This window comes from Macrobrachium rosenbergii, chromosome 43 (assembly GCF_040412425.1).
Source record: "Macrobrachium rosenbergii isolate ZJJX-2024 chromosome 43, ASM4041242v1, whole genome shotgun sequence".
NCBI classification, from domain to species: domain Eukaryota; kingdom Metazoa; phylum Arthropoda; class Malacostraca; order Decapoda; family Palaemonidae; genus Macrobrachium; species Macrobrachium rosenbergii.
Window position 1 is genome coordinate 26,673,537 of NC_089783.1, and position 25,588 is coordinate 26,699,124.

The window sequence follows — 25,588 nt, forward strand, 5'->3', positions numbered from 1 at the left end:
GCCTCGCACTGCCTGAGAGACGTGGAAGCGTTTGAAAATATAGTGTTAGGGCCTTTATCCATGGTTGGCATGGTGTTGGGAGAGGAAACATAGGGGGCTCTCTGTCCTTCTACTGTCTCCTCACCTTGTTTTTAAGGTTGTTGAGTTTTGGGGAAGTTTTGGGGTACAGGGCACCTGGAGTACCTGCCAGTTTTTTATGGTTGGGGTGACAGTTGTCTGGTTTTTATTGTGGTGTAGGTGACAACGTTGTTTTTATTATGGTCATGCCAAGGGCAAGGGCACCGTTTTTTGTCTTTGTCAGCCTTCGGTGAACCCCATGGCTGCAAATTACCCACTATTGTAGGTGTGGCACTGGCCATTCTCCCATGCTCTCTGCAGGTTAAGATGAGGCAGTAATTGCCTGCAGCAGCTCTCTTACCAGGTAAGGTACAACATGCATTGTCTTAATGCTAGCAATCTTTCTAGTTCAAAGTCATTATCTTTATTAATGTTTTGGATTAGATTATGTCCATCTAATCCACCTCCTCTCAATGTGGAGTCAGCTATGTAATTGCTTGGTAAGTCACTTGTATAAAAATGACATTTTTATGATAAAATAAAGTTTTATATATCCTTACTAAGCAGTTACATAATCGGAGCCCTCCCTCCTTCTCCACAGATGGACATCTTGGCTCAAATGAATTGAAGTTACCTGCTGAGTTGTACCTGTCAGTCCTGATAGTGGGCGGGACCTGGTCACTCACACTAGTGAGGATGTCACTACTGCAAAATTTGAATATCTGGTCTGCCATGGTAGGAAGCTAGTAGCTATGTAACTGCTTGGTAAGTATATATGAAACTTTATTTTATCATAAAAATGCCATTTTTATTTTATTCATTGGATGGTAGACATAGTACAATAGTTCTTAAGAAAAATAAAAATGATCAACAGTAGAGGAAGGCCTATGATTACTGTATTTAGGAGCTTGGATGCTTTCTGGCATTTAAGAAGTTGTTTTTACAGCAAACCCCCTGGATTTGTGTTCTCACAATTCGCAGAATTTTCTGTGGAACCTATCTATAAGTTATTTGCGGGAAGACACCCATTCGCGGATTTTTACTTAGAACAATATTCTGTACAGTAAACCCCCCATATTCGCGTTCTCATGATTTGCGGACTCACTATTCGCGGATTTCTCTTTGGAACATATATACACATTATTTGCGGAAAATTTCCCCTTTTGAGGTATTTTTCACAGAAATATTCACTAATTGCTGCATTTTCATATAATTTTCATGATTAAATGCACTTTTTGTGATAAAACTTAAAATACTCTGGTGTAAGCAATTTTAGAGTTTTTTTTGTGTTTGAAGTATCAAAATAGGCAGTTCGAAGTATTTTTAGAGGGGTTTTAAGTATTCGTGGATTTTAGCTCTGGGGGGGAGGTTGTGGTACGCATCCCCGCGTATATGGGGGTGTTAGGAACAATCATTTGTCGATTGTTCCCTTGGTGGTTTTAGGTTGAGTAACTTGAATAGCTACATTTTATGTTTATAAATTTATTGAACTGACTTGATTTTTTTCGTTTAATTCATTATTGGTATGATGAGATTATCTGCCGAACCTGACTCAACTGTAAATATTGTAAATAAATTAATTTTAAGGTAACTTTTTGTATTTCTTTTGCTCCTCCCTCCTTTGTTTGTCACCTCTCGTCAGTCATTTCAGCCCAATTGCTTGTTTATTTTAAAGAACCTGTCGATCTCGAGAGGCGAGATCGTAATATTGGCGACCTTAGGCCAGGGTTGGTTCTGTTTTGGCTGGTGAGGATGTGGCAGCATCGGGGGAGAGTATTTTGTTTGTAAAAAAAAAAAGTTTTTATTGTAAATTTTTTTTTTTTTCTGTTAGGTGGGGAGGTGTTAGGAACAATCGTTTGTCGATTGTTCCCTTGGTGGTTTTAGGTTGAGTAACTTGAATAGCTACATTTTATGTTTATAAATTTATTGAACTGACTTGATTTTTTTCGTTTAATTCATTATTGGTATGATGAGATTATCTGCCGAACCTGACTCAACTGTAAATATTGTAAATAAATTAATTTTAAGGTAACTTTTTGTATTTCTTTTGCTCCTCCCTCCTTTGTTTGTCACCTCTCGTCAGTCATTTCAGCCCAATTGCTTGTTTATTTTAAAGAACCTGTCGATCTCGAGAGGCGAGATCGTAATAGGGGGTTTACTGTATTTTCATATTTTTGTGACTAAATACTTTAGTGTACATACATATACATTTTATGATAAAATAATAATTTACAGTACTAATTTTCAAATATTAATATTGTTTAATAAGATTAAATAACATTAAATAATGAAAATAATTTTCTCTCTTACTGAGATGAGAGAATTTTTATGCATATGTAATTTGTATGTTTATTTGTTTTGTATGATAAATAAATGATTTACTAATTAATATTAATGTAAACAGCAAAATATCAATTCATTAAAGAAATTATAGTGAATTAGTAAGATTTTAGTTCAATTCCTGATCTTTTTCTGTATCCGACTTAGGGGGAGGGATGAATGCGTAACTGTCATCATAAAAAAAAAGGGCTAGCACTTGGCCGAAGAATCTCCCTCTCTCTTACCGATATAGATGTTTTATGCATAAGTAACATATGTGTTATTTGTTTTGTATACTGTAGTTTTATAAACATGATGTTACTTTGTTATTAATTTTTTTCATATTTTCCATGCTATAATTGCAACACATGCATTTCTGTAGTAAATTATGTAAGATTTTAAAAGAAAACATAATGATTCCCAGTCTTATCTGAAGCTTGGAGCGAGGGGGGTTTGTAATCTAACCGTCAATTTATCTTGACATATTGACCGAGAAGGGTAGAAAATGTTTCCCACTTTATAGTCAGATAAAATAGCTATGGAGGATACTGAAAAATCTCTCTCTCTCTGTTATTGGCTGGAAGGTTAGAAGTACATACCTAACAGAGGTGCCGGTAACTGAAAATTGATGCTTTTCGGCGCCAATAAGCCCCGAATTTCGCAGAAAAAGCGTGAAAATCGCCGATTTTCAGTTAGCGGCAATTTTTGGTTATCATCACACCCTCAGAACAGAACCCCGCCGATAACTGAGGACTGCCTGTATCTAGAGATTTATTTACACTAACCAGAAGCAAGAAAAGCACTCTGAACTGAGTTAAATACGGCAAAGTAAACCTACTGTGTAATCGATTTCCAAACCAAAACATTGATCGCTATGATTGCGATTTAGAATACAAAAGCAACATAAGAATACTGGGTGTTTCAAAATTAGAGCCCCCTCTCCACAGAACAAATGGAAAGTTATGAAGTTTTCTGCTATAGCCTATCTCCAAGTACATTATTTTAAGTTTCTATTAAGCTATTTTTCATTTTACATTTCTTGTATTTTCAGACTGAGTGACGGAGTTAGATACAGCCATGGCTAACGACTTGGAGGAAATCAGATGGATTGACTGAATCCGGGCTATAGCCTTCAGAGAGGCCAGGGATGCTGGCGCATCCTTCATTTCATGTTCCTGGATAGCTAAATACATTAAAAGAGATGAATCCTTTGTTAACAGAAACTGGAACAAAAATCCATATGACTGTCATTGCGAAAAGAGTGAGAATCATGGAAGGCCTGAAGTAATTTCTCATGAGTCAAAAGTCATCATAGCTGAGGCAGTGGGTAGACCAAGAAAGTCTTTACATAAATTGGCGCTTGAACTAGAAACAAAAAGGGGAAAGAAGAGAAGTTATAGTGCTGTATATCGTGAGTTGAAAAATCTGGTATCACGCCATTTCATGTTATCAGCAAGCCCAACATCACTCAGCAACAGAGAGAAGACCGTGCATGGTTTTGTGGTTCATTTCTTAAAGATTGGGATGAAGCTGACTTTCTCCATGTTGCCGCAGCAGATGAATTCTTCATTTACCCAGTCAGGAAGCCAAATCATAAAAATGACATCATTTGGGCTGCAAAGTTGGATGATATCAGCTATGACGTGCGCTATCGCCAAGTTGTGAAATTTCCTGAATGTTTGGGAATTTTTCTCTGTTTCATAGCCAAACAGTTAATGTGGATCATCAAAGAAAAAGGACAGTCGTGGAATGGCGAATACTTCAGAGAAACTGTGCTTACTGGTGGAGTATTTCCTCTCCTCAAAGATCCTGAAAATGTGTTATCTGTTGAAGAAGTCACATTTTTGCATGATAAGGCACCACATTTCAAGGCTTGTCAGACACAGGAACTGCTTCGAAACAGTGGTATCGATTTCTTCTCATCAAGTGAATTTCCAGGTAGCGCCCCTGACGTTAATGTGTGTGAAAACATTGGTAGTATCTTAAGGATCGTGTTGAAGCGCGCACAGTGAACTATGATGGTATACCAAGCCTCGACAACCTGCGAAGAGAGGTGACCAAAGTGCTCAGGAAAATGAAGTTTGAGTCTCAGCTTTTTTGCGATTTGCTGAAATCATACCCCTCAAGAATGCAGGCTGTGGTGCAGGCAGATGGAGGCCACACAAAATATTAAATACTCAAGAGAGAAATTTAAATAAATACCTGTTCTGAATTACTTTTGTTTATGTCCATATCAATTTTAGTTTATGCTGTAGAGGGGGGGGCCTCTAATTTTGAAACACCCTGTATATACAATATTAATGGATACAATCATATTCGTTATGTTGATGTTTGTATAATACGATGCTATGTGAATATAGAGTACAGTACATTATAATGTAGGCTAGGCCACTGTATATGTATACGATATACTGTAGTATAGGTTAAGCTAATTCTTGTTTGTTATTCAATTTCTCTTTGTATTGAATTATCATAAGCCACTCTGCATGAATCTCCAGAATTAGCTGATAATAATTACTATACCATGTATGTATAGAGTATACTTTGTAGTGTAGATCTTCATATGACTTGTAGTATGGAGACATATTTTGCAGTTAGTGTAGGCGCAATAATGTGGTAAGGAGAGAACTTGTGGTGATTGTAATGATTGCCTGAGTGTTCAGCTCCAGCTCCCAAGCTCCCAGTGCCTGCTTTCAAGCACCCAGCGCTGAGTGAGCTTATGTGGAAGGTACTTAAGTTTCACCTAGACAAGTTAGTGATAGGAAGAAGAATGCATCCTCTAGTGCCGAGAAAATTACTTCTCTAAGCCTAAAATCTATACCTAAGCCTAGGTTGGAAGATAACCCTGCTATTACTTCTTCCCACCTTCCTGCTTTTCTCCTGCTAGTAGCCTTCCTACTGTTAATCCACCTACTCCCGCGCCTCGCTCCCTTGCTTCCGACCCTTGCCATTGCCAGTCTTGAGTCTAGGTTTAACAAGAAATTTAACCTAGTAGTGAATACAGTGAAGTGGAGGAGGTGGCTACTCGTCCCGTCAGTTCCCCTACACCAAGGTCACTATCCTGCTTCCCAGAACCTGGGAGAAGATGTAACGAAAGTCTAAAGGAGGCCCATGTGGTTGGCCCACGGGTAGCTGCCCCCTCAGTCGAACCTGTTATGCATTCCCAGGTATCAGCAGACAGCCACTGGAAAGGTGTCTTGACAAGGGACAGTGTTATGCAAGTGGAGGAGGTGGCTTCTTGTCCTGCCAGTTCTTCTAGACAAACCTGGGAGAAGACATGCTGGAAGTCCAAGGGAGGCCGGTGGTGTTTGCCCACGGGTTGCTGCCACCTCAGTCGAACCTGTTGCACACATATCCAAGGTTTTGACAGACAGCCGCTGGAAAGGTGTCTTGGATGTGCACCAGTAGTCGTCCAACTCTCAAGACCAGCCCGTACTGGATGTGCTGCAAGCCCTTTCTAGCTTCGTCTAGTCCACTGAAGAGGCACATAGATGATGCTGGCCGCTCTCCTCCACAGCCCTCAACCTTCAGGAAGCGCAGGGGACAGTTCAGAGTAAACCCCCCATATTCGTGTTCTCACGATTCGCTGACTCACTGATTCGCGGATTTCTCTGTGGAACATATATAAATATTATTCACGGAAAATTCGCCCATTTGAGGTATTTTTCACTGAGAAATATTCACCAATTACTGTATTTTCTTATATTTTCATGACTAAATGCATTTTTTGTGATAAAACTTAAAATACTCAGGTACCCAGGTAGGGCTCGAGTTATGATAATTTGCGTTATGACAATTCAATTTTGTGATGGGGTAAGCAATTAATACCGATACAACAATATTTATAAAATATTTTTTAATTTTGTGCGGGAGCAGGCAGCAGCATACAATCAGGCAGTGAGAGAGACCAAATTACAATAGACCGCCTTCTTTTCCTCCATCTCTTTATCCCATCTTCTAGTTAAATAGTAAAAGAGAATGATAAAAGTATTGTTAGTAACATTATACTCTTGTGTAAATGTGTCAAGCCATAAACAACCAAACGAAAACTTGTTTTGCTCATCACCGAATCGGTAACAACAGCTGTTTTGCTTGTATTTCAGCCATCGTACGGTAGTAAACAATTACCGTAGTTATGTTACAGATGATAAGTAGAATAGGACTGATATATTTTTACATTTATACCTATATTCGCTATGGATAAAAGATCGGCAAGGAAAATTCAAGCTGCAAGTTGTAGCTGAGGCTGAGAAAACAATGTTCAAGCTGCTGATGACTATAAATTATCGTGCATCAGCAACATGGATCAAACTTGACCGTAAATAAAATTGGAGAGAAAGTATTTTAATCAAAACTACTGGGCATGAAAGAACCCATTACTGCTATTTTTACGCCAATAAACGATAAATACATAAAGCTCGTATTATGATGAAATCAAGTGAAAATAGCAAACTGAATCTTGATTTTTTTTACTTGAAACAAACGCCCCCAAACAGCCAACGTCATCTATTAAGGAAGCTAAACACTTTCCAGATAGCGATTCCTAAGTTCCTTGTGAAGTCTTGAGATGGAATTGGATCTAGTGGTAAAGATCCTGAGTGTCCCCATTTGAACCTTTGACTGCAGTCTCCCTTAAGCATTTGATGATTAAGATCGTATTCTTGCTGGCTTTGGTGTTGGGTGAAGGACTTGATGGACTTTAGGCCTTCTCCTGTAATGTGCGGCTTACATCCCAAGGAGCAGCTCTTTCTTTTTTGCCAGTCCTCAGGGCAAGGAATGATTTCAAGTCTCAAGCTCTGCCACATTTTTTTTTGAAGTTCCCAGTCTGTCCTGCTTGGTTCCAGATGGGAAAGACTCCTCCATTTGTAGCCCCAGAAGGCTAGGTGCTCCAATGTCTAAGAATACCATGACTTTCTTCCTTAAGAACTTGGTTAAGGAAGTGCTCATGAATCTAGACTCCTCTCTTTTTGCCCCAATTGACGGTTAAGTCCCAAGACATGAGAGCCATGGCAATCTCTTTTAGCTCCCTTGAAAACCACTCGAGAGAAGGTTGTAAACACAGTGTAATGGAAATGTAACTAAGTATTTACCTTGCATTATTTGCTCTATGTAGAAATTCAGTATGAAGATTGAGAGTTCTTTTTGCCCCTCAATTCAGCAGAACTCATATCTTGAACAGTTAGAGTAGTGCTACACTAGTTTTCATATCAGTTAGGAATTTGTTGAGTTTTGGGAAGCATGAAGGTTCCTAGTTTTGGGTTAGGCAAGGTCCTCTATTCTTTTACCATCGTTGCTCTGCAGGCCTAAGCACGGGGCCTTTTGTCTCACTATCGTCAGACTGAGATTCGTTTCCCTTGCAAGCAACCTCCACTGATTTTCAGAGGTCCTTGTGGCCTAATGGATAAGTCCTTGACTGGTGGCAGTATCAGCAGATGGATTTTAATCATTAGGTAAGTACCCTTTTGTTTTGGATAGAATTTTTTTCATTCTCTTGGTATTTTAATGTTTAGTCCTGATGCACTTAACTAACTCCCTTTTAAATGGAATCAATTATCATAATAGAAAGGTAAGATTCATTTAAAAACTACATTTTTGTAATAAAATGTATTTTTAAATAGTTACCTCTCTTATGATGAATTACCCCCCATGTGGACATAAACAAAATCAGATTATTTTGGGGGGATTTTTATGCAGTTTTATAGAGCAATCATTCAGCTGCAAAATGAAGCAAAATTGAGCAGTCTACCTTGAAAACTGTCAGAATTACTCGTCTTTGAACAAAAAAAGGTATAAACATTTTTTGCATGTATCACCTAGGTGACTGGCACTTTTCTTATGGAAAATGCAATGCTACTTTTTCATTCATTTTTTCATATTTTCCTTGCTACAATTACAGCTTTTTGCATTGTAGTAACTAAGTAATTTACATGATTGTGCTGTGGACAAAAAACGAAGACTTATTGCGTTTAGGTAGTTTTTTTTTGGTAAACTTTTTTTGGGGGAAAAGTGCAAAATTTTCTTGTATCTTGTCATTTCTACTCATTATTTCAAGTATATAATAGTTATTTTAAGGAGAGTTTTTATGCTATTGTATAGAATAAGCAGTCAGCTGCAAAGTGAAACAAAATTAAGTGGTCTTCCTTTATTGAAAATTGTCTGAGATATATGTCTTTGAACAAATAAAGGGATAAACATTTTTACACTTACTGCTCAAGTCACTGACACTGCCCATAGACATAATTGTTTATAAGCGTCATAAGCGAAAATGTTTATGAGTTTCTTCGCAGTAAATATTCTCCACTTAGCTTTATTTGTATTATGCTTTGGCAGTTGAGTGAGTAGTTGACTTTGAGCAACATTGAGAATAATTGAAAAGTGGTTGCTTGTGTATGTATCATCCATCACTTCCCCTGCTATGATGGGATTGCTAATAGATGTAGGAGATAAGGCACCTGTCTCTACTTGAAGATGTTTAAGTTCCAACTCCTGTATTAAGGTTTACAGCAATTGAGAAAAGGGGTTCTTTTCTAATAACTACTGTACTTCCCCAGATAGGGTGATGTACATTCATATCTGTAAAATGAGAAAAGGTTATGGGAGCTGATTGATTAGTGAAATAAGGTCATCATTACAGAAGGCAGTACCAGGTGGCAAATATAAGGAGCAAATTGTGTACTGTACTGTTCATTAAGATGGATCTGAACTTTGACTGCTTTTAGTGGAATATTTTTGCGGATCATGTGTATTACAGTACCTGACCACGATTCCATTTATCAGAGTAATAAGAAGACCATTCCTCTTGCCAAGGAATATTTGAAAATTGCCTAGTCTTCATGTAGTGCAATTGAGATAGAAAAATCATGAATCATAATCTTCAATACCTCTCATTTAACCCAAGTACAGTAAAGGCCGTCCCCAGTTATCGGCAGGGGTTCCATTCTGACGTGTGATGATCGCTGATTTTTTTGGTTATCGGCGCCTCTGTTAGGTATGTATTGGCGCCAGTACCCAATTATCAGTGCCAATAAGTGGGAATCGGCGATTTTCGGCAGCAAAAATTGCCAATTTTCATCGCTAGACAAGCCCCGTAAAACGGGATCGCTGATAACCGGGGACTGCCTGTGTTTAGCTATTTGTGATTTATCACAGGTAACCAAATCTCTGTTGACCCTGTGTAGGTAGTCTGTTTTATTATATCTGCTGATCAACACAATCCAACATATCAACTAAGATGGAAACTACGCCATTTTTCTGGCTCCATGGTTTTGTGAACTTGTTTCTCAACAATGAAGTGTCCTTACAATGCACACACTCCCACCCATCTTGTTTATTAAACTTGTAGGCAGCTAAACCTCAGATTAACTACTCACTTTGAATACTGTAATTCTCCAGTACTGCTTTATCATGAGTTCATAAAAAAGCGTGGTTTTTGTTAATATTGGAATTGTTTCAGTAGTAAATTTTTGGTCCTCCAGAATTAATATAGCATGATAAACATTGCTTAATATTCGTACATTTGGCCCTGTGTACATATTCAGCTTAGGTTGTGTCATGACCAATTGTAAAGTGAAATATATATGTGACAACATTTCTTTTGTGAAAAAGGGTGTTACATTCGGGTGATTACAACCAACCTACTCCATTATCTTATACAGTATCAATGTTTTTTGGTCCCCAAAAATGGTAGGGTACCTTCTGTTTCACATTGAATGTCAAAGCATAAAACCTTATAAAGCAGGTGAAGAGCAAAATATTCTATGCATGTCAAAATACATGGCCAGTCCATGTAAAGTTAACAATTTCCCCACTTTCTCATGTAAATATTCCTATTAGTGGTTATTTAATTTAAAACCATTGGCAAGATGTATGGAATAGTGAACCTGATGGTAACAGATCAAGCCCAGTTTTGGAATATGGAATTCATATCAAAAGGAACAACATACACAAGTAATTTTGACTTGTCTTAGAAATGGTCACTCTTGTTTAAACTATGGATGTTTGATGATTAACCCCCATGATCCAATTTCCATTTGCACAGACTTTAAAGTAACACTAGCAATTAACTTTTTAATGTTAAAAATATAATTGACAGCATATGTCAAGTTCTGGAAATAGATCAGTTAAAGAAATTTGTCAGAATCTCAGTCAACCCAGTTAATAAAATGTTTAAATAGCTGTAATTTAAAAAGTAAAATATAAATGTTATCATTTGGGCCAGCCCTGTGAGGACTAAATAAATTAGCACAATAGTCAGGTTTAACTACTTAATTATCCTCATCGAGAGACATGTTCAAGTTACCCACAACATTAAACACTTGATTATAATCCAGTGGTTACCTTTATTTGTTTAAAAAAACCACTGGACAACTGTTCAGAATCCAGTCGAAGTTCTACAACATATTCATTTATGTAAAGGTTTTAAAAGATGCAAAGGTTCAACCTGTTTTTGAAAAAGATCAGTGTGCAGTAGAGTATCTGGAAACTTATTTGCCATCACTCAAATGATGAAGTTCTTTTGAGTAACATTTCCAATTTTTTTTTTAACTCAGTCATCAAATTTTGCAAGATCAAATTTCTGATGGTATCAGAAGTTATTTTGCTCTTTTCAGTGTGAATACCTCGTAGGCAAGAAACAAAAAATCACACTAAATGAAAGTGCATTTATGTATTGTTTAGTATTTAAGCATAATACTGTATTCATTGTCATTTAGCTTACATTGTAATTGATGTTCCTTTTTCCTTCACAGCTTAAATAACAAGGTTTTGTCATCTGTCACCAGTAACCACATTTGATCTTTGCATTGGTGTTAATCTCACAGTAAAGTGGTGATTAAATCAGTCTTTTTGATCTGGGAACAGTAATACTAACAATATGGACTCAAGTGAACTGGAAAGGTCTCCCAAATCTTGGGGTGATGTGCGACTTGTAGTTCTTGGTGATTCTCTTATTGGAGGTCTAAGCTTCAAAGAAATCCCTGCAGAAGATCGGCCGAAATTACGAGCTAGATCTTTCAAAGGAGCTCGTCTTCATAAGCTTCTACCCATGGTTGAACCAGAAATTAAAAAATTCAAGCCAGATTTACTTGTTTTGTCAGTTGGTCGTTGTGATTTAGCACATTTAGGGTGTCAGCATTTTCCAAAGGCAGATCACCAGCATCATGTTTATACTATCAGTTATGATTTTAGTGTTAAAGTGGCTGCAACAGAAATATTCCAGCAGTGGCACTCTTGGTTGTCTAAATATAACTGTAGAGTTTTAATTGCTCTTACATATCCCATTGACTTTCAAGAGTATAATTACAAAAAGTTGCAACATTGTCCAGAATGCAAGGATGAGTACACCGAAAATGGTAAGAGGGATATTATGATGAATAGGATCCAAGAGTGGGGGAACTTATTGACAGAACAAGATATTCCTGTGATGTATTTGGATGATGTTTTAAAGAGAATCAACCCAGATTATATAGAAACCGATGCAGTTATAGAGGAAAGTGACCGTGCTCTCGTAGATGGTATGAAACCAAGTAAAAAATTTGCACAGAATTTTTTTACTGTAATACGAGAAGCAACTGAAAAGTTCTTCCCAGATTTTATGCCATCAGAAAATAATGGTGTAGAAAATGAGTCTTGGGAAAGTGGTGATTCATCTTTAACTAAGAAAAAAGATGATGTCAATGGTGATGATGCTCCACCTGTGCTTCCCCCTCCAAAAAAGAAACCAAAACCAGCATTCAGATTTTAATGTTAAAGGCCAGAGATATTTTCCTTAGCGCCTTTGTTTCCAGTAATAGTGTCAGACTTATAAAGAAAGTTTTTTTTTTCTACTGTAATTTTTGGTACTGATTTAACTGCTTAGTACAGCTTTATGTTTTGCAGGTATCATAAATATTGTGTGAATATCTGCCATTTTACTTATACTTGATGACTTCATTATACAGACACTATACAGTCAGTGGTTTTCTGGTTTTTGGTAATGCATTTGGTTGCTCTCAAGTTTCTTCATACGTATAGTATTGATAAAATAAAAAATGTTTCATTCATTTGTATAGCATACAAGACAAAACATGCTATATTTAATGCTAAAAGTTTTCACTTAAACTTTGATTTTCAGCTATGTTACATTGGGGTTTTTATGAAATTAGGATTGTAGCTCCTATAGTTATGGAACCATGTGTGTTGTTTTTATAATGCAAAACCTCTTATACCTCAACTTACGGACAGCTCGGGGTCTGGCCCTTCCGCTAAGTAACAGAATCCACTAAGTAACAAAGACCTATACTATAAGGTACCCCAGGGCTAACTCTAATCTAGTGCAATTCTATATAAACTATTTAATAGCCTATGCTAATTGGTATTTATGTAACTGTCATTCAGTTTACAGTATTGAATTACTAATTTGAATTTAGAGATACAGTACATCTGCAAAATGAATTGCTTCTAACAGTATGTGTATGTACCTGCACCTACTTATACTTACAAGATGTGTAAAGTACTGTATACAAAACCCAAACAATATAAATAAAACACAAGCATTTTTTCTTTTTAAAAATAATTACCACCAAATTCTTCATATAAAAAACTGACAGATAGAGAGAGAGCTTGAAAGGCAAGCAAACACTTTCTCAATTCATAGTTTATCCTGGCATGGTGCAACATGTTTATACCATGTACAAATGCACACACACACTGAAAAATATGCAATACTAAATTAATAAAAGTAATGGAGGAAAGATAAAGGTGAGAAGGTAGGGCCCACAGTAATTGCATATTGTTTCCTAACATGATGCACAAAAAGGAAATCTTTGGTCAAGTATGTGTCCATATGGTTTTTCACTATCCACCCTCACAGGCACAGCCAGGAAAGTGTCAGTCAACATAAGTCCATTTGTTTATTCATTCACCCTCCACCCTTACAGGCACAAACAAGTACAAAATATTTTTATCGGACTTTGGTGAGTCCTGTAAGTAACAAAACCCACTGAGTTGAGGTTCGTTAAGTTGAGGTGCCACTGACTTAAACTTCACTATCCAGAATGGTGCAGTGTTAGTTGAGAATAGTTTTGAGCAGAAGAAAGATTTGATTCTTCACTAGACAAAACCTATGGACGTTTTCAGTATTGTCTAGTGAAGAATCAAATCTTTTTAAAATAATGTTTAGTTTTGTTATTGTGTTGCAAAATAAGTTATAAAATGTGTTTTAAGTAATATTTACTTTTGTTTTTCACAAGTCTCTTGTGAAGTAAGTCATTTATTATATAATCTAAATTGTAAATGAATAATGATACTGTTATTGGTCATATGTGTAAGGGATACAGATTTGATCTTGTTATGAACACAGTATTGCAATGTAATAATCAGATACAGTATAAAGACTTGTAGAAATGGATTTTCTGTTAGGATTGTATGGTACAAAAAAAATTATGATTTAGTTTTATGTGTATATATGAAAGTTTGTCTGGAAACCCTCAAAGTTTGTACAGTAATCATTGTTTAAAAATACACCAGTCTTAAATATGTCAGTTCTTGCATTTGAATGTTTTAATTACTAGTAATAGAAGTAATTATATACATCTAGTTACATGGACCACCTTAAAATGTCAGTTTAAAAGATTTGTTTTTCTTGAAGCAGTTGTATTTTTGTATAATCTAAAATGTTTTGACTCATGACTAATGCGTTGGTATCTTATAATTAAATAAAAGCTAATCAGTATATTATTTTTTATTCCATCCTTGATGAATTCCTTATGTCTCAGGACCTTTCAGTTTTTGTGTTTTCATGTTAGGAAGAAAGAAAGAAAGAAAATTATGTAAATTGGCAATTTTTTACTGTCCAGAATTTATAGAGAATCCACTTCTGTCTGTTAGCTTAAGTGCATGTTTGTTAAATTAAGGTTCTATGGTATTTTTTTAATCTACCGTAGATGCTGGCATATAAGGTGACCTTTAAGCTTAAAAAGTCTCCCCCAAAATGGGGGTTGTCTTATATGCTAAGAATAAAAAAGCAAACCTTAAATCCTTCCGAGATTTTTAATGATAAGCTAACCCCTGAAGTGACGATAGTTGTGTTGATAGTAGTGTCAATAGTTAACTACCATCACAACTATCAACACTGTAAACAAAACAACTGTAATAACAGTAAAAACTGTAGGTAATTCAAGTGAATCACTAGTGACACAACTATTGATACTGTAAACAAAACAACTGTAATTATAGTAATTACCATAGGTAATTACCATAATTAGATGTTAGGATGAGCAAGCTCTCACTTTGTGACTAGCTTTATCCAGAGCACCATTATTATAAGGTAATATTAGACAATTTTTTTATTGATATTTATTATACAAAATGCCCTTTTAACATTGATAGATAATTTGAAGTTACCGAAAGGGTAAATCGGGGTAGTCTAACTTTCTTGTTTACGAAACATAGCCGTGTTGTTTACTAAAGGCCATTATTTCCTTGGTAGTATTTTATAATCAAACTACTAAAGGGTTTTGCGTTAACGATAGTTCCCCAGTTATCTTTAATATCAGAGTTCTTTCCAGTTTTAAAGGAATATATTCATGCAGATCTACTTCCAATGGGTATTACTCCCTCGATAGTTACGTCATAAGTGTTGACCATTTAACGTGATGGTTACCATATATTTTTCCTAAGGATACAAAATTATCTTTTTGTACTGGTGAGCTTTGCCAAACATCTTAAAATCTTGAACATACTGTACTGATTTTACACATTTTTGGGAACAAAATTCCAATAATTATTGATTTTGTTAATGTACCAGCTAACTTACATCAGCTGATAGTGCTCTTTAATATAATAAATTGGGGGTCATCTTATACGGCGAACACACCTCGAAACCTACATTTTTATGTGAAAAATGGGGGGTCATCTTATACACCAGCATATACGGTATTTTCATTTGTACCCACTCCTAATGCTAAATCTTAGTTTTACAAATACATTGTTTCACTGCTGGTTAGGAATAAGGTGAGTATTGTATTGAAAAATAACAATTGAAAGCTAGTTGGGTATATAGTTGTAGGCGTACTCTAGTGGCTTGCAGGTAGTGAATTAGAACCATCAGAGTTTTGATTGGTATGAAGCTGCTCAGTGGTATTGCTTTTAATGTTCCACTGTAATTTTTAGCAATTAACAAGAAATAGTGAGTTGGGAATTTATGGAAATATTGTTTTCAGTTCCATCTGTCACTAAACTTAATATGGTAACTCTTTATGTACTTGATCACAATCATGATTATAGAGTAACCAGCGGTAAAGTTGTGTATCTCATTTTAATGATCCTAAACCTGTCTTGCTTGGGTTTTGCAAAATTGCATTCTGGTAAGTTGTTAGTGACACTGGAGTAGATCTTGAAATTGATTACGATATGTAGATGGTACAACACTTAGTAAAATTATTTTTTCTTAAGATTGTAAATTAAAGTTGGTGCTGGCCTTATTAAATAAAGAGGCTTGCGTGGTCAGGAAGTACAAAGCTGAACTCCAACAAAACTAGGACCACTGATTATTTGATTTCATACCCTGCTCATAGGTTAGTAATAAAAAGTAGCATAATCAAACTCATGAAGTGAAAATCTTTGTATTTGCAGGGCTGGCCTAAAGTGCTTGTTCTTACAAAACAAATTAAAGACTTTAGATTTTTAACAAGTTAAGGCATTGTTAAATCTTTAAATTTGATAGAAAGGAAACGTTGAATATTATAACAAAATTCCTGTAAGGATTTTCAACCAAATGCCTCACATTTAAGGGGATCAAACTCTTCACAAAATGGATGGTGATCACCAGCCATCAAATATTCTCGAGTTATACGAGTATGTCCTATGTGCAACTGGTATATGTAGCCCCATCTCCCATCCGTTGGGCATATTGCCATACTTCAAAATGAGATGTGACATTTGTGATCTCTCTCCCCACGTTATGATTTACCAAGTCCTAAGATTGTTGCTAGATGTCTTGATTTAATTTTGCAAAAAAGGTGAAGATCTTGAAAGTACTTCAACCACAGCTTGCTTTGCTAGTCCATCTGCCATTATTCCTACATGTACTGGAAGTCAACATAATTTTTTTGCATCCCTCAATTCTCAATGATATGAATTCACTTTAAATTCTTAAGTTATTAAAATGTCCTAGTTCTGCTGTATGAATAGAGGCTACAAAGGGAAATACACTCTTGAGATAGAACTCACTACAGCAACTCTAAATCCAACGCCATTGCTGCGATTGAAGCCATCAGTAAAGATAAAATTAAAACCACTACTTTCTCCATGCATCATAAAAATCAGTTAGTCCTGTGTTTTAGTCATACCCTTAAAACCACTTAAGTACTAACAAAAACCTATCACAGGCTAATTACATGGAGGACATGATGCTGTCATCTGAATAGAAATAATACTTTTTCTTGTTACATTAAAATTCTTCTGCAATGGTTTCACCCTTTATCCGATGCTTTGATAAAAAGGTGTTGCCAAAAAACCATGTTTCATCGGCTCTGGATCCCTTATTAAATCTGTAAAGTTAAGTAGATACGGATGTGCTTTCATATTATCTGAAATGCTTCTCATTATTTCCAGCCTTAAAAGCAATACAGGTACTGTATACTGTAGTTTGGTAATCTCTGCAACCTTTACTAGTACTGTTTTGAATGACAGAAGATTGGCTATGAAAATCTAAAGGCTACTGTCCTGCACCAACCAGAAAACTATTAATAGGTGGTGCTTGCATGTAAATTCATCACAAATGGAAGATTCATGTCTTGACTAATACACCCATGGCTGAATGCAACCTCTGAAAACTGCATAGGGTAAGAGGGTTTTTTTATTTTTTTTTTTTTTGTTGTAGGTGCCATACTAACTAGTCTTGCATTGACCATCTTTTCTGTAATATGGTTCCCATCACCACTTCTCAATTTAGATGTGAATGAGTGTAGTCCTCTCTAGGGAGAAAAAATTAGCATTTCATGAGGAAACCTAACTATAGGAGTTATGAATAGCCTGGAACCAATATATTTCCATGTGTGGACAATACATATAGATAAGATATTCATATATTAGCAGTGAGGGCACAATCACTGTCTTATTGACTTTGGTTGGGAAGTAACTAATGGTGGGCATGCCACGAACCACTTTCCAGTTAGCCAGGATCCAGAGAAGAACGGGTCTGCTAATGTGGTAACGAAAATATGACCTTTTCTGCGCAGGTAGTCACGCAAGCCCCTCTCCGCTAGAGATTCGTATGTCCAGGTACTGCGCTCATTTAAGCGGTCTTTTTTTTTTTTTAATAATCGGTTCCTTTAGTGAAACTTATCTTCAGTTAAGAGTTTTTCTTATTTTTCACTTTAATGCTAAACAAATTCACAAAGGTCCGAAAGGATAAAAATGTCCAGTAAGAAGGATAAAAACAAAACTGTTTTCACCGCAAGTATTACTGTATGGATTCATTTAACAAAATAAGAACAAAGAACTTCTCAATACCCATGTGGTATTTACTTTATTAGTTTCATAGATTTTCTTTTCATACTTTGGCACTCGTTCTTTTTCTTTTTCTTCATTACAGTCATTTTATTTAGATAATTCATCCTAATTATTACATCGTTGGGATCATCAGCTTCAGACAATTCTAATTCAGAATCAAGCAACTTTATGCAGTCTTTACCTTCCCGTAAAGTTTCACCATGAGTTGCAATAAATGTGTCTCATAATAGATAACTGAGACGTGAAAGCATCAGAAGGTGCTGCATGTAGTCTGCCTATGTTGTTGCTCAGCCATGAAATTTCTGATAAATTGCAGTCTGTTGTTTCAACTCCTATTTTAAGAAATTTCAATGCAAATTTCTTGACGATGCAGCCACCAGTGTAACGAAGAGAGACTTCTGTTACGTCAGAAATTGATTTTTCAAGTTTTCCGTCCTCTTTATCAGATTCTGTTCTTCTCTAACATCATCCTTTAAGCCTTTATTTTCAGTTTTAAGTTCACTAGTCAGATTTAAAAAAAAATGCTGATCAGACACATTTCTGCCGATAATTTCCGTTTGTTCACTGCTGTGAACTAGCAGATGTTGACAACTGCTTATTTAAAAATCAAATTTGTCTTTTTTACACTCAGTGGGGTTTTTCTTTCAGTTCACAGTGCAATGCCTTTTCCTAACAAATACTCTCTCAAGCAAAATTGAAAATTCACTGAACTTAGCTTATCATGTGGTCCATCCATTTGACGCATGCAACCAAAAAAATATTCCAACATATCTTGATTTAATCGCCTTGTAGGTATGAATTTAACGCTATATAATTTACTTAGTTATTCGTAAAGTCTGTAAGAGATTTGACAGAATTTCTCAATTTTGAAATCTATAAAGGCAATTAAATCGTGAGTTTGCTACTATCATGGATTTCATGGTATCTACCTTTTTCTGCTCCTCATAACTAATCCCAAAAGCATTTCGTGTTGCTGTTATCATATACTGAAGAAGAATTCATAATATCAAACCACTTATCAACAGCATAAATGAAATTAGCAGTTTCTTCCAAACTGCTGCTGTTTAAGAGACCTTTCTTACCTAAGTAGTCATTTGCACTTGAAATCGAACTGGATAACAACTGTTATCGAGTATACACGCTGTGTCTCTTGGCCTAACAAGTTAAAATGACTTCTATTTAACTTATAAGAAAGGCTATATTCTGCCTTTCCCTGACGAATGAAACAATCAGAAACAAAACTTCCATCTTGCAGCTTGAGCAAATCGTAGCATGATCAGGGTTAAGTTTATCAAATCGTCGACATGCTTTTATGCATGCATCTCTGAAACTTTCACCTCTCGAAAAAATGAAAGAAACTTATGATTAAACCTAAAGATTTTATTTTTCTTTTTGTGTTGAAACAGCCAAAAACTGTGCAGTCGTTCGGCATTGTGCTGACAATATTTTAACGTGTTTGACCAGGTAAATTGTTTTCACACTTGACATTTACTGCGAGAAGAAATTTTGGCAAATGAGTCACTGTACAAGACAATTGGTATTTTTTGCTAGAATCTACACAAATTAATATCTATCAAAGAAATCCTTAGAGACAGGATAAAGATAAAATATTAATAGAGGGACAGGTTTGGGGCTGCCTTTTTAAGCCAAATCTTTGATTTGGGCTGACTTAGCTAGAGCCCCCAGTCGAGGTTTGGGGGCTTGCTTGAGCTCGTTATCCTAACTGCTCAGGCTCAGACCTGCGCGTTAGCAGACCCGTTCTTCTCTGGATCCTGCAGTTAGCTTCAGTGTTGCTCAGAGTCTTAAGTAATTGTCTCACACTCAACCAGCAGTGTTTATCAAGTACAGTATCAGAAACCAACTGTTTTGAAGACTTATCCCATTATTAAATTTTTGAGGAGTTGTGCTGCAGTAAAGGAGCTATAATATAGTCATTAGGAGCAAACCCTTCAGTCCAGTTCTATGAGAGTTAACAATGTTAACTGTTAACTATTTTTTAACGATAATACTCCCCAACTCGTAAATTGCAACACCAGTAAGGATAAGTAGAGAAAATTCCACTGATGCTCTGATCGAAGAAATTTCCATTGACAATGAGGCTGTAGAAATGAATACAATCAACCTTTTTGCAACTAGATGTCAATTAATTCCAATAACAACATAAAAAAACTTGTGCACTGACCCATGCCATGGTGGAACATGAAATTTCAGAAGCCAAGAACTTCATTCAGACTGCAAGTCAAGAGGTCACATAAAGGATGTTGGGCAGTCTTTTTGCTTATTATTAATGCAACAATCCTACTGAAATTGACATGAAAAAAAGGTAGAAAAATAACAGGTAAATGTCACTGTTAAAGCACCAGTACTGAAAATTAAAAGGTTGCTGATCCTCAGATACTGTTGTAGTAGATACTCTAGCCCATCACTTTCCAGATGTATCAAGGAAAGCTGAAAATAACCCATTTACACATTACTGAAAGAGAGAAAATGTGTCATTGATTTTACATCATAATGGCAAGACTCATATCATGTCTTTCTATAAATGAATTTTGAATGTTTTGGGAAAAACTATACTGTACAGTAGTACATGAATTTACCTCAGGCTCTGATTACATATGGTATGGCTGTGTCTCAGAATACATGTTGATTCTGAGTATTATGAGCAGAATTCATAGAAGACAACTTTCCTACTGCCTTGGGATTGCAAAACCTAGTGAAGGGTTTTTTAGCAGTTTGATACCAAATACCTAATACGTAGTGCGCTACTTATATGTTGTCTAAGTAAAATAAGCTCATTGTGGTTTCACGAGCATGCATGCTACCACAGACTTGGTAGTTTGTATGGAAAATTCTATGTGTCAAGCATCTCATTAGCATCTTGTGTGACCTTGGAAGACTGGATATGCAGTTTAAAAGATCTTTACAATTGCAATATATGTGGAGAGTAGCATATTTTTTATTCAAGTTTTCTTGAAACGCACAGCATTCCAGGTACAAGTCAGAGCCACATTATCAGTCAAGGAGGTATGCTTCATAGTAGTGTGCTAAGTTTTATATTCCTTGCACTGGTAATCAATGGCAAAAAAAAAAAAGAAATTAAAAACTAAAGATGGTATTCCCTCAGTTATCTGCAATAATACATTCATTGCAGACATTGGAAACTTGCAGATACAGTATTAAAAAAAACACTGATTATTAAATGGTGAGTTTGTGCTCTTTTTTTTTTCCATATTTTGTCATTACACAGTACTGTATACAGTATATGCTTATAAACAACACAGAATACACTGTACAGTAGTGTACACAAAAGTTGCAAACAAGTTGGAAGAGGCATTGAGATGTGTTGAAGTTCCTCAAGTCGTCTTCCCAAAGCCGGTGGCACACTTCTTCAGCTTGTCCCTTAAGTTCTTTATGTCCTGCAAGGAAGACAGTGCTATTGCATACTCACCCATGATATGAGGCATATGTTTTGGTCTAAGCACAGCACCTCAGGTATGTATGGGAGTTCTGGCTCCCTTATTGGGTTAGTGTCTTCGTGGGATTCGAATTATATTTTATTTGGACAATTGGTTAGTCCTAGCCAACTCTTGCAAGAGCAGTCAGAGGGCCAAAGACCTTCTTCATCTGGTTCAGGTTCTGGGTATTTTGATAACACTATAGAAGTCCATGCTAATTCCAACTCAGTAGATTATTTATCTGGGGATGAGGATAGACCTTCTCAGTTTTTGGACTTTCCTTTGGAGAAACAGATAGACAATTTCTTGTTTCTTCTCTTAAGACTTTCAGCCTTTAAAATAGCTTCCAGTAGAGCAGTGGTTCTCAATTCTAGGCTACATAGCCTCCTTGGAGAAATTTGTCAGACTCAGGATGAGACTCATACAGTTTTATCTGGGTTTGACTCTGGTCACAATACGGACAAGTTTCCTGGAAACTTTGGAATGGTGAGCAGATCGCTCGAGGCTCCAGGCAGGTATTTCAGTGAGAATGAGGAACACATACCTCACGCTATTTTCAGACACCCAAGTGTCTGCATGGGGTGTCATTCTAGGGGACCTAGAGATGTTGAGACTGGTCGGACAAGGAGAAATTGATACATACCAACAATTTTGAGCGCTTGGCTTGAAGTAGTGCAAAAATTTTGTGAGGACAAGAGAGTAGCCTTGTTTTTTGACAACACGACTTCACTAATGTATATCAGGAAGCAGGATGGGATGAAGTGCAATTTGATGTTGCATTTAGCAGAGGGGCTTTTTTGGACCAAAGCAAGAAATATTGTTCTGCATCTTAGTATGTTCCAAGAAGGAAAAATTTCCTAGCACACCAGCTCAGTAGAAGGGACCAGACGCTACCAGTGAATTGGTCACTGAACCCACAAGTCTGTCTGGCCATATGGAAACTGGGGAGCTCTGAATGTAGATCTCTTTGTGATAACCCAGAATAACATAATACCCTTTACTGTGCCCCTTTCCAGGAACATCAGGCTTGGGTGATAGATGCCTTTCTTCAAGATTGGTCAGGTCTGGATGTATATGCTTTCCCTTATTTTGTGATTTTAGGGAAGGTGCTGAACAAATTAAGGTTATCTTGGAACACCAGGATGGCAATTGTAGCTCGATGTAAAGGGCATGGTTTCCAGATCAGCTTCCCTTAGTCACAGACCTTCCTCCTGGATAGAATTAGGTCATCATTCAAATTTATTTTTCCCACTCTTAATGTTAAATTGTATCATAGAGATAAGAGACTTCTTTATGTTTGTTGCAGAAAATGTGTTAATCCTTCTTCTGACTTCTTCCATAACCAAAATCCTAAATCTCAAAGCACAGGAAACAATCTACCTTTAAAGTCAACACCGTCATCCCTGCTCATCAATAGGACAATCAGTTCCCATCTCCTCTCTCATGTCACAGCTCAAATTAAACCAAGGCTAGAGAAAACTCACGTTCTACCAAAATACAGTTTTATTCCCAAAGTTAACATGACAAAACCAAAAAAGAATTACAATATACCCCTGTGTACACGGGGATGCGTACCCCCCCTGCAAATAGCTAAAATTCGCGAATACTTAAAACCCCTCTAAAAACACTTAGAACTGCCTATTTTGATAGTTTAAACAAAAAAAAAAATTAAAAATACTTATACTTGAGTATTTTAATAGTTTTATCACAAAAAGTGCATTTAGTCATGAAAATATGAAAATACAGTAATTAGTGAATATTTCACAGTGAAAAATACCGGGAATGGGCGAATTTTCCGCAAATAATGAGTAGATACGTTCCACAGAGAAATCCGTGAATATGTAAGTCCGTGAATAGTGAGACCACGAATATGGGGGGTTTACTGTAAAGAAGAGAAGGGCAAAGACTGTCCTTAACTTCTGGCACATAAGTAAATGAAAAAATCAAACTCGGACTGGTACAGTAAATACATTTTGACACCAATCATTTAAATACTCCCAAAAATAATGCCAGTCTGTCATGACCGAAGTTGTAGTTACACGTCAGAAATTCCCTTAACATGTGACCACTAGCAAATCCATCTGAAACAAAGGGTCACCTTAAAAATAAAGCACAGAGACATATAAATGCATAAATGGGTGAATCCCCATGTTCTCAAAATCACCCAACACATCCCAAAGGTTATGCATGGTAAATATGCAAGACAATAAAAACGGAAAAATATTCAATAATAAAATGTCAGTGAGTCCAACAGAGTACACAACTCAATGTCCAATTGGGCGTTTTAAAATGAAAAGATCACTTGCTCACCTTTACTGGCAAAAGTCTAGTGCCCTCACCAGGCAGAACGTCCACCAATTAAAGTTACTGTCCGAATAATTCATCTGTACTCGAGATTCAATATATTACACCTCAGTGACCCCCTTTCAAGCAGACTTACATACACACTCATAATTCTAGAACATTCTCATGACGTGGATATCCTGTGACACGATACAGGTCAACAGGGTCAACACTCATGCCTACATGAACCATCTAGATTTCCAAGACCCAAATTCCTTTCGCTCACCGCAAGAACTACATTTTACAAACTGACCTGATATGTGTTGACACAGTGTCCATCTCACCCCAAGATTTCTTAAACACACCAACACTGTCGCACATTCCATCAAGGATCATATGACATACATTTCAATGCTCCATAACTATATACTACGCATTTTCCACCCCATCCCCTCTTCAGGCGGATGGGACTCTGTTGACTGGGTCTGAAGCATTAACTATTCCAGTGTAACTTTTGACTCACATCTTACTTTTGAGAAACATGTAATGAAAGTGTCAGAAATGCAGTGAGGAAATTAGGTACTGTACTTAAGGCTTCATATATTTATAATGGTGATAAAATCAATGCAATCTGTTTTAGGTCATTTGCCCTTCCTTTACCCTTAATACTGTTTCTCTGGTATGGATGTCTGCTTCTGCCATAGATTTATTTTTTAGACAGAGTGGTTTGTGGTGGTAGGTATCTGTTTCCTAATTAGCAGTTATGACTTGGACCATCGATGGATGGTCTTTTGTTTGTCAATTTTTCATAAGTTATATTTTAATAGATATCTTTCACTTTCACAATTGATCCATGGTCCCCTTTTTCTGCCGAGAGAAACCAGATTCGCTGAACAGCAGCACCAATATGCAGTAAATGTGGTTTGCTGTTGAACTTCTCAGTTCCAGAGACCCTTTATTCCTCATACCGTTGGACTGTGGAACAGTCTCCCTGAGGATGTCATGCAATTGGAACTTCAAAAGTTCAAGCAAATATGCAATGCATTTCTATCCTAATGCTATTCTCCTTGCATTTTAATACAGTTTTATACCACATACCCCTGTATGAACCGAGATCTTCCGTCTCCGACATGCTGGATGACCCAGCAACAAAGCATTCCCCAAAGCACCCCTTTGTATACATCCACATATCCCAAAATCTGTAACCTACTTGCTTGAACATCACATACAGTTTCTTGGACCAGTTTCAAAGAACAATCTAAACAACTCATAATTTATCAGATTAATAGAGGCATCTGTATCTATAAAAACCCTTACATATATCCCATGTACGGACCCAATTACGACTGGCTTTGACCCTGAGGGTTCAACATGTCACTCAGGCGATGCCATCACTACAGTCACGGCCCCAAAAAAATCAGTTGCAGTGTAATGAAAAGTCCAATTTGACATTAAAATAACAATAATAAAATAATAAAAAAAATTATAACACTTACGTATGCCTCTGCTTAACAGCGTCAGAATCCTCTCACCAACAGAGAGAGAGAGAGAGAGAGAGAGAGAGAGAGAGAGAGAGAGAGAGAGAGAGAGAGAGAGAGAGAAAAACACACTCTTGCACGTATCTTCGCATGTTTTAACACACACAAGTAGTCAAGATACCGCAATTACTTTACACTATACCCATAATATATCCCCAAACACTCCCCACTATGATCTAACACCCATAAATCCCCATATTAACACCTTGCACCTTGTGGCACATCATTAAAACACACCCAGAGACTTAGCACTAACTCGCCGCGTCTCGCTCCACAACAGCCTCCTACGCTGAATCGCTGAACCCAACAAAATCCTATTCTGAGACGCCAATGCTAGAATTTAAAAAGATGTCTCTTCGGAAGCGTATCCCAAACTATCTGTTTACCTATCTATGACTAACATTGCTGCCAACGGCTGTTAATGGCCTGGGTTCGGAAGGGCCG

The 25,588-nt window shown here is 36.7% G+C and overlaps 1 protein-coding gene and 1 long non-coding RNA gene across 20 annotated transcripts in view; one reads left to right on the forward strand and one right to left on the reverse strand.

Annotated features, from left to right (window-relative positions):
- The window catches only part of LOC136828679 (histidine protein methyltransferase 1 homolog), a 60,370-nt gene that overhangs the window by 16,331 nt on the left and 18,451 nt on the right, over window positions 1-25,588 (forward strand). For 9 of the 19 annotated variants that reach the window (XM_067086798.1, XM_067086802.1, XM_067086804.1 and 6 more), the window contains exon 3: window positions 11,124-14,086. The exons of 6 other annotated variants lie outside the window; for them this stretch is intronic. In XM_067086798.1, the coding sequence (XP_066942899.1) occupies window positions 11,249-12,118 (870 nt within the window). In that variant the 5' untranslated portion in view covers window positions 11,124-11,248 and the 3' untranslated portion in view covers window positions 12,119-14,086. Of the gene's footprint in view, window positions 1-658; window positions 823-11,123; window positions 14,087-25,588 lie in introns of those variants that run through there. 4 more of the 19 variants (XM_067086803.1, XM_067086810.1, XM_067086809.1 and 1 more) reach the window with 1 other exon arrangement.
- LOC136828681 (uncharacterized) overlaps window positions 22,387-25,588 on the reverse strand; it is a 120,619-nt gene continuing 117,417 nt past the window's right edge. The window contains exon 3 of the long non-coding RNA XR_010850170.1: window positions 22,387-23,404. This is a non-coding gene — a long non-coding RNA (uncharacterized lncRNA). The remainder of the gene's footprint in view (window positions 23,405-25,588) is intronic.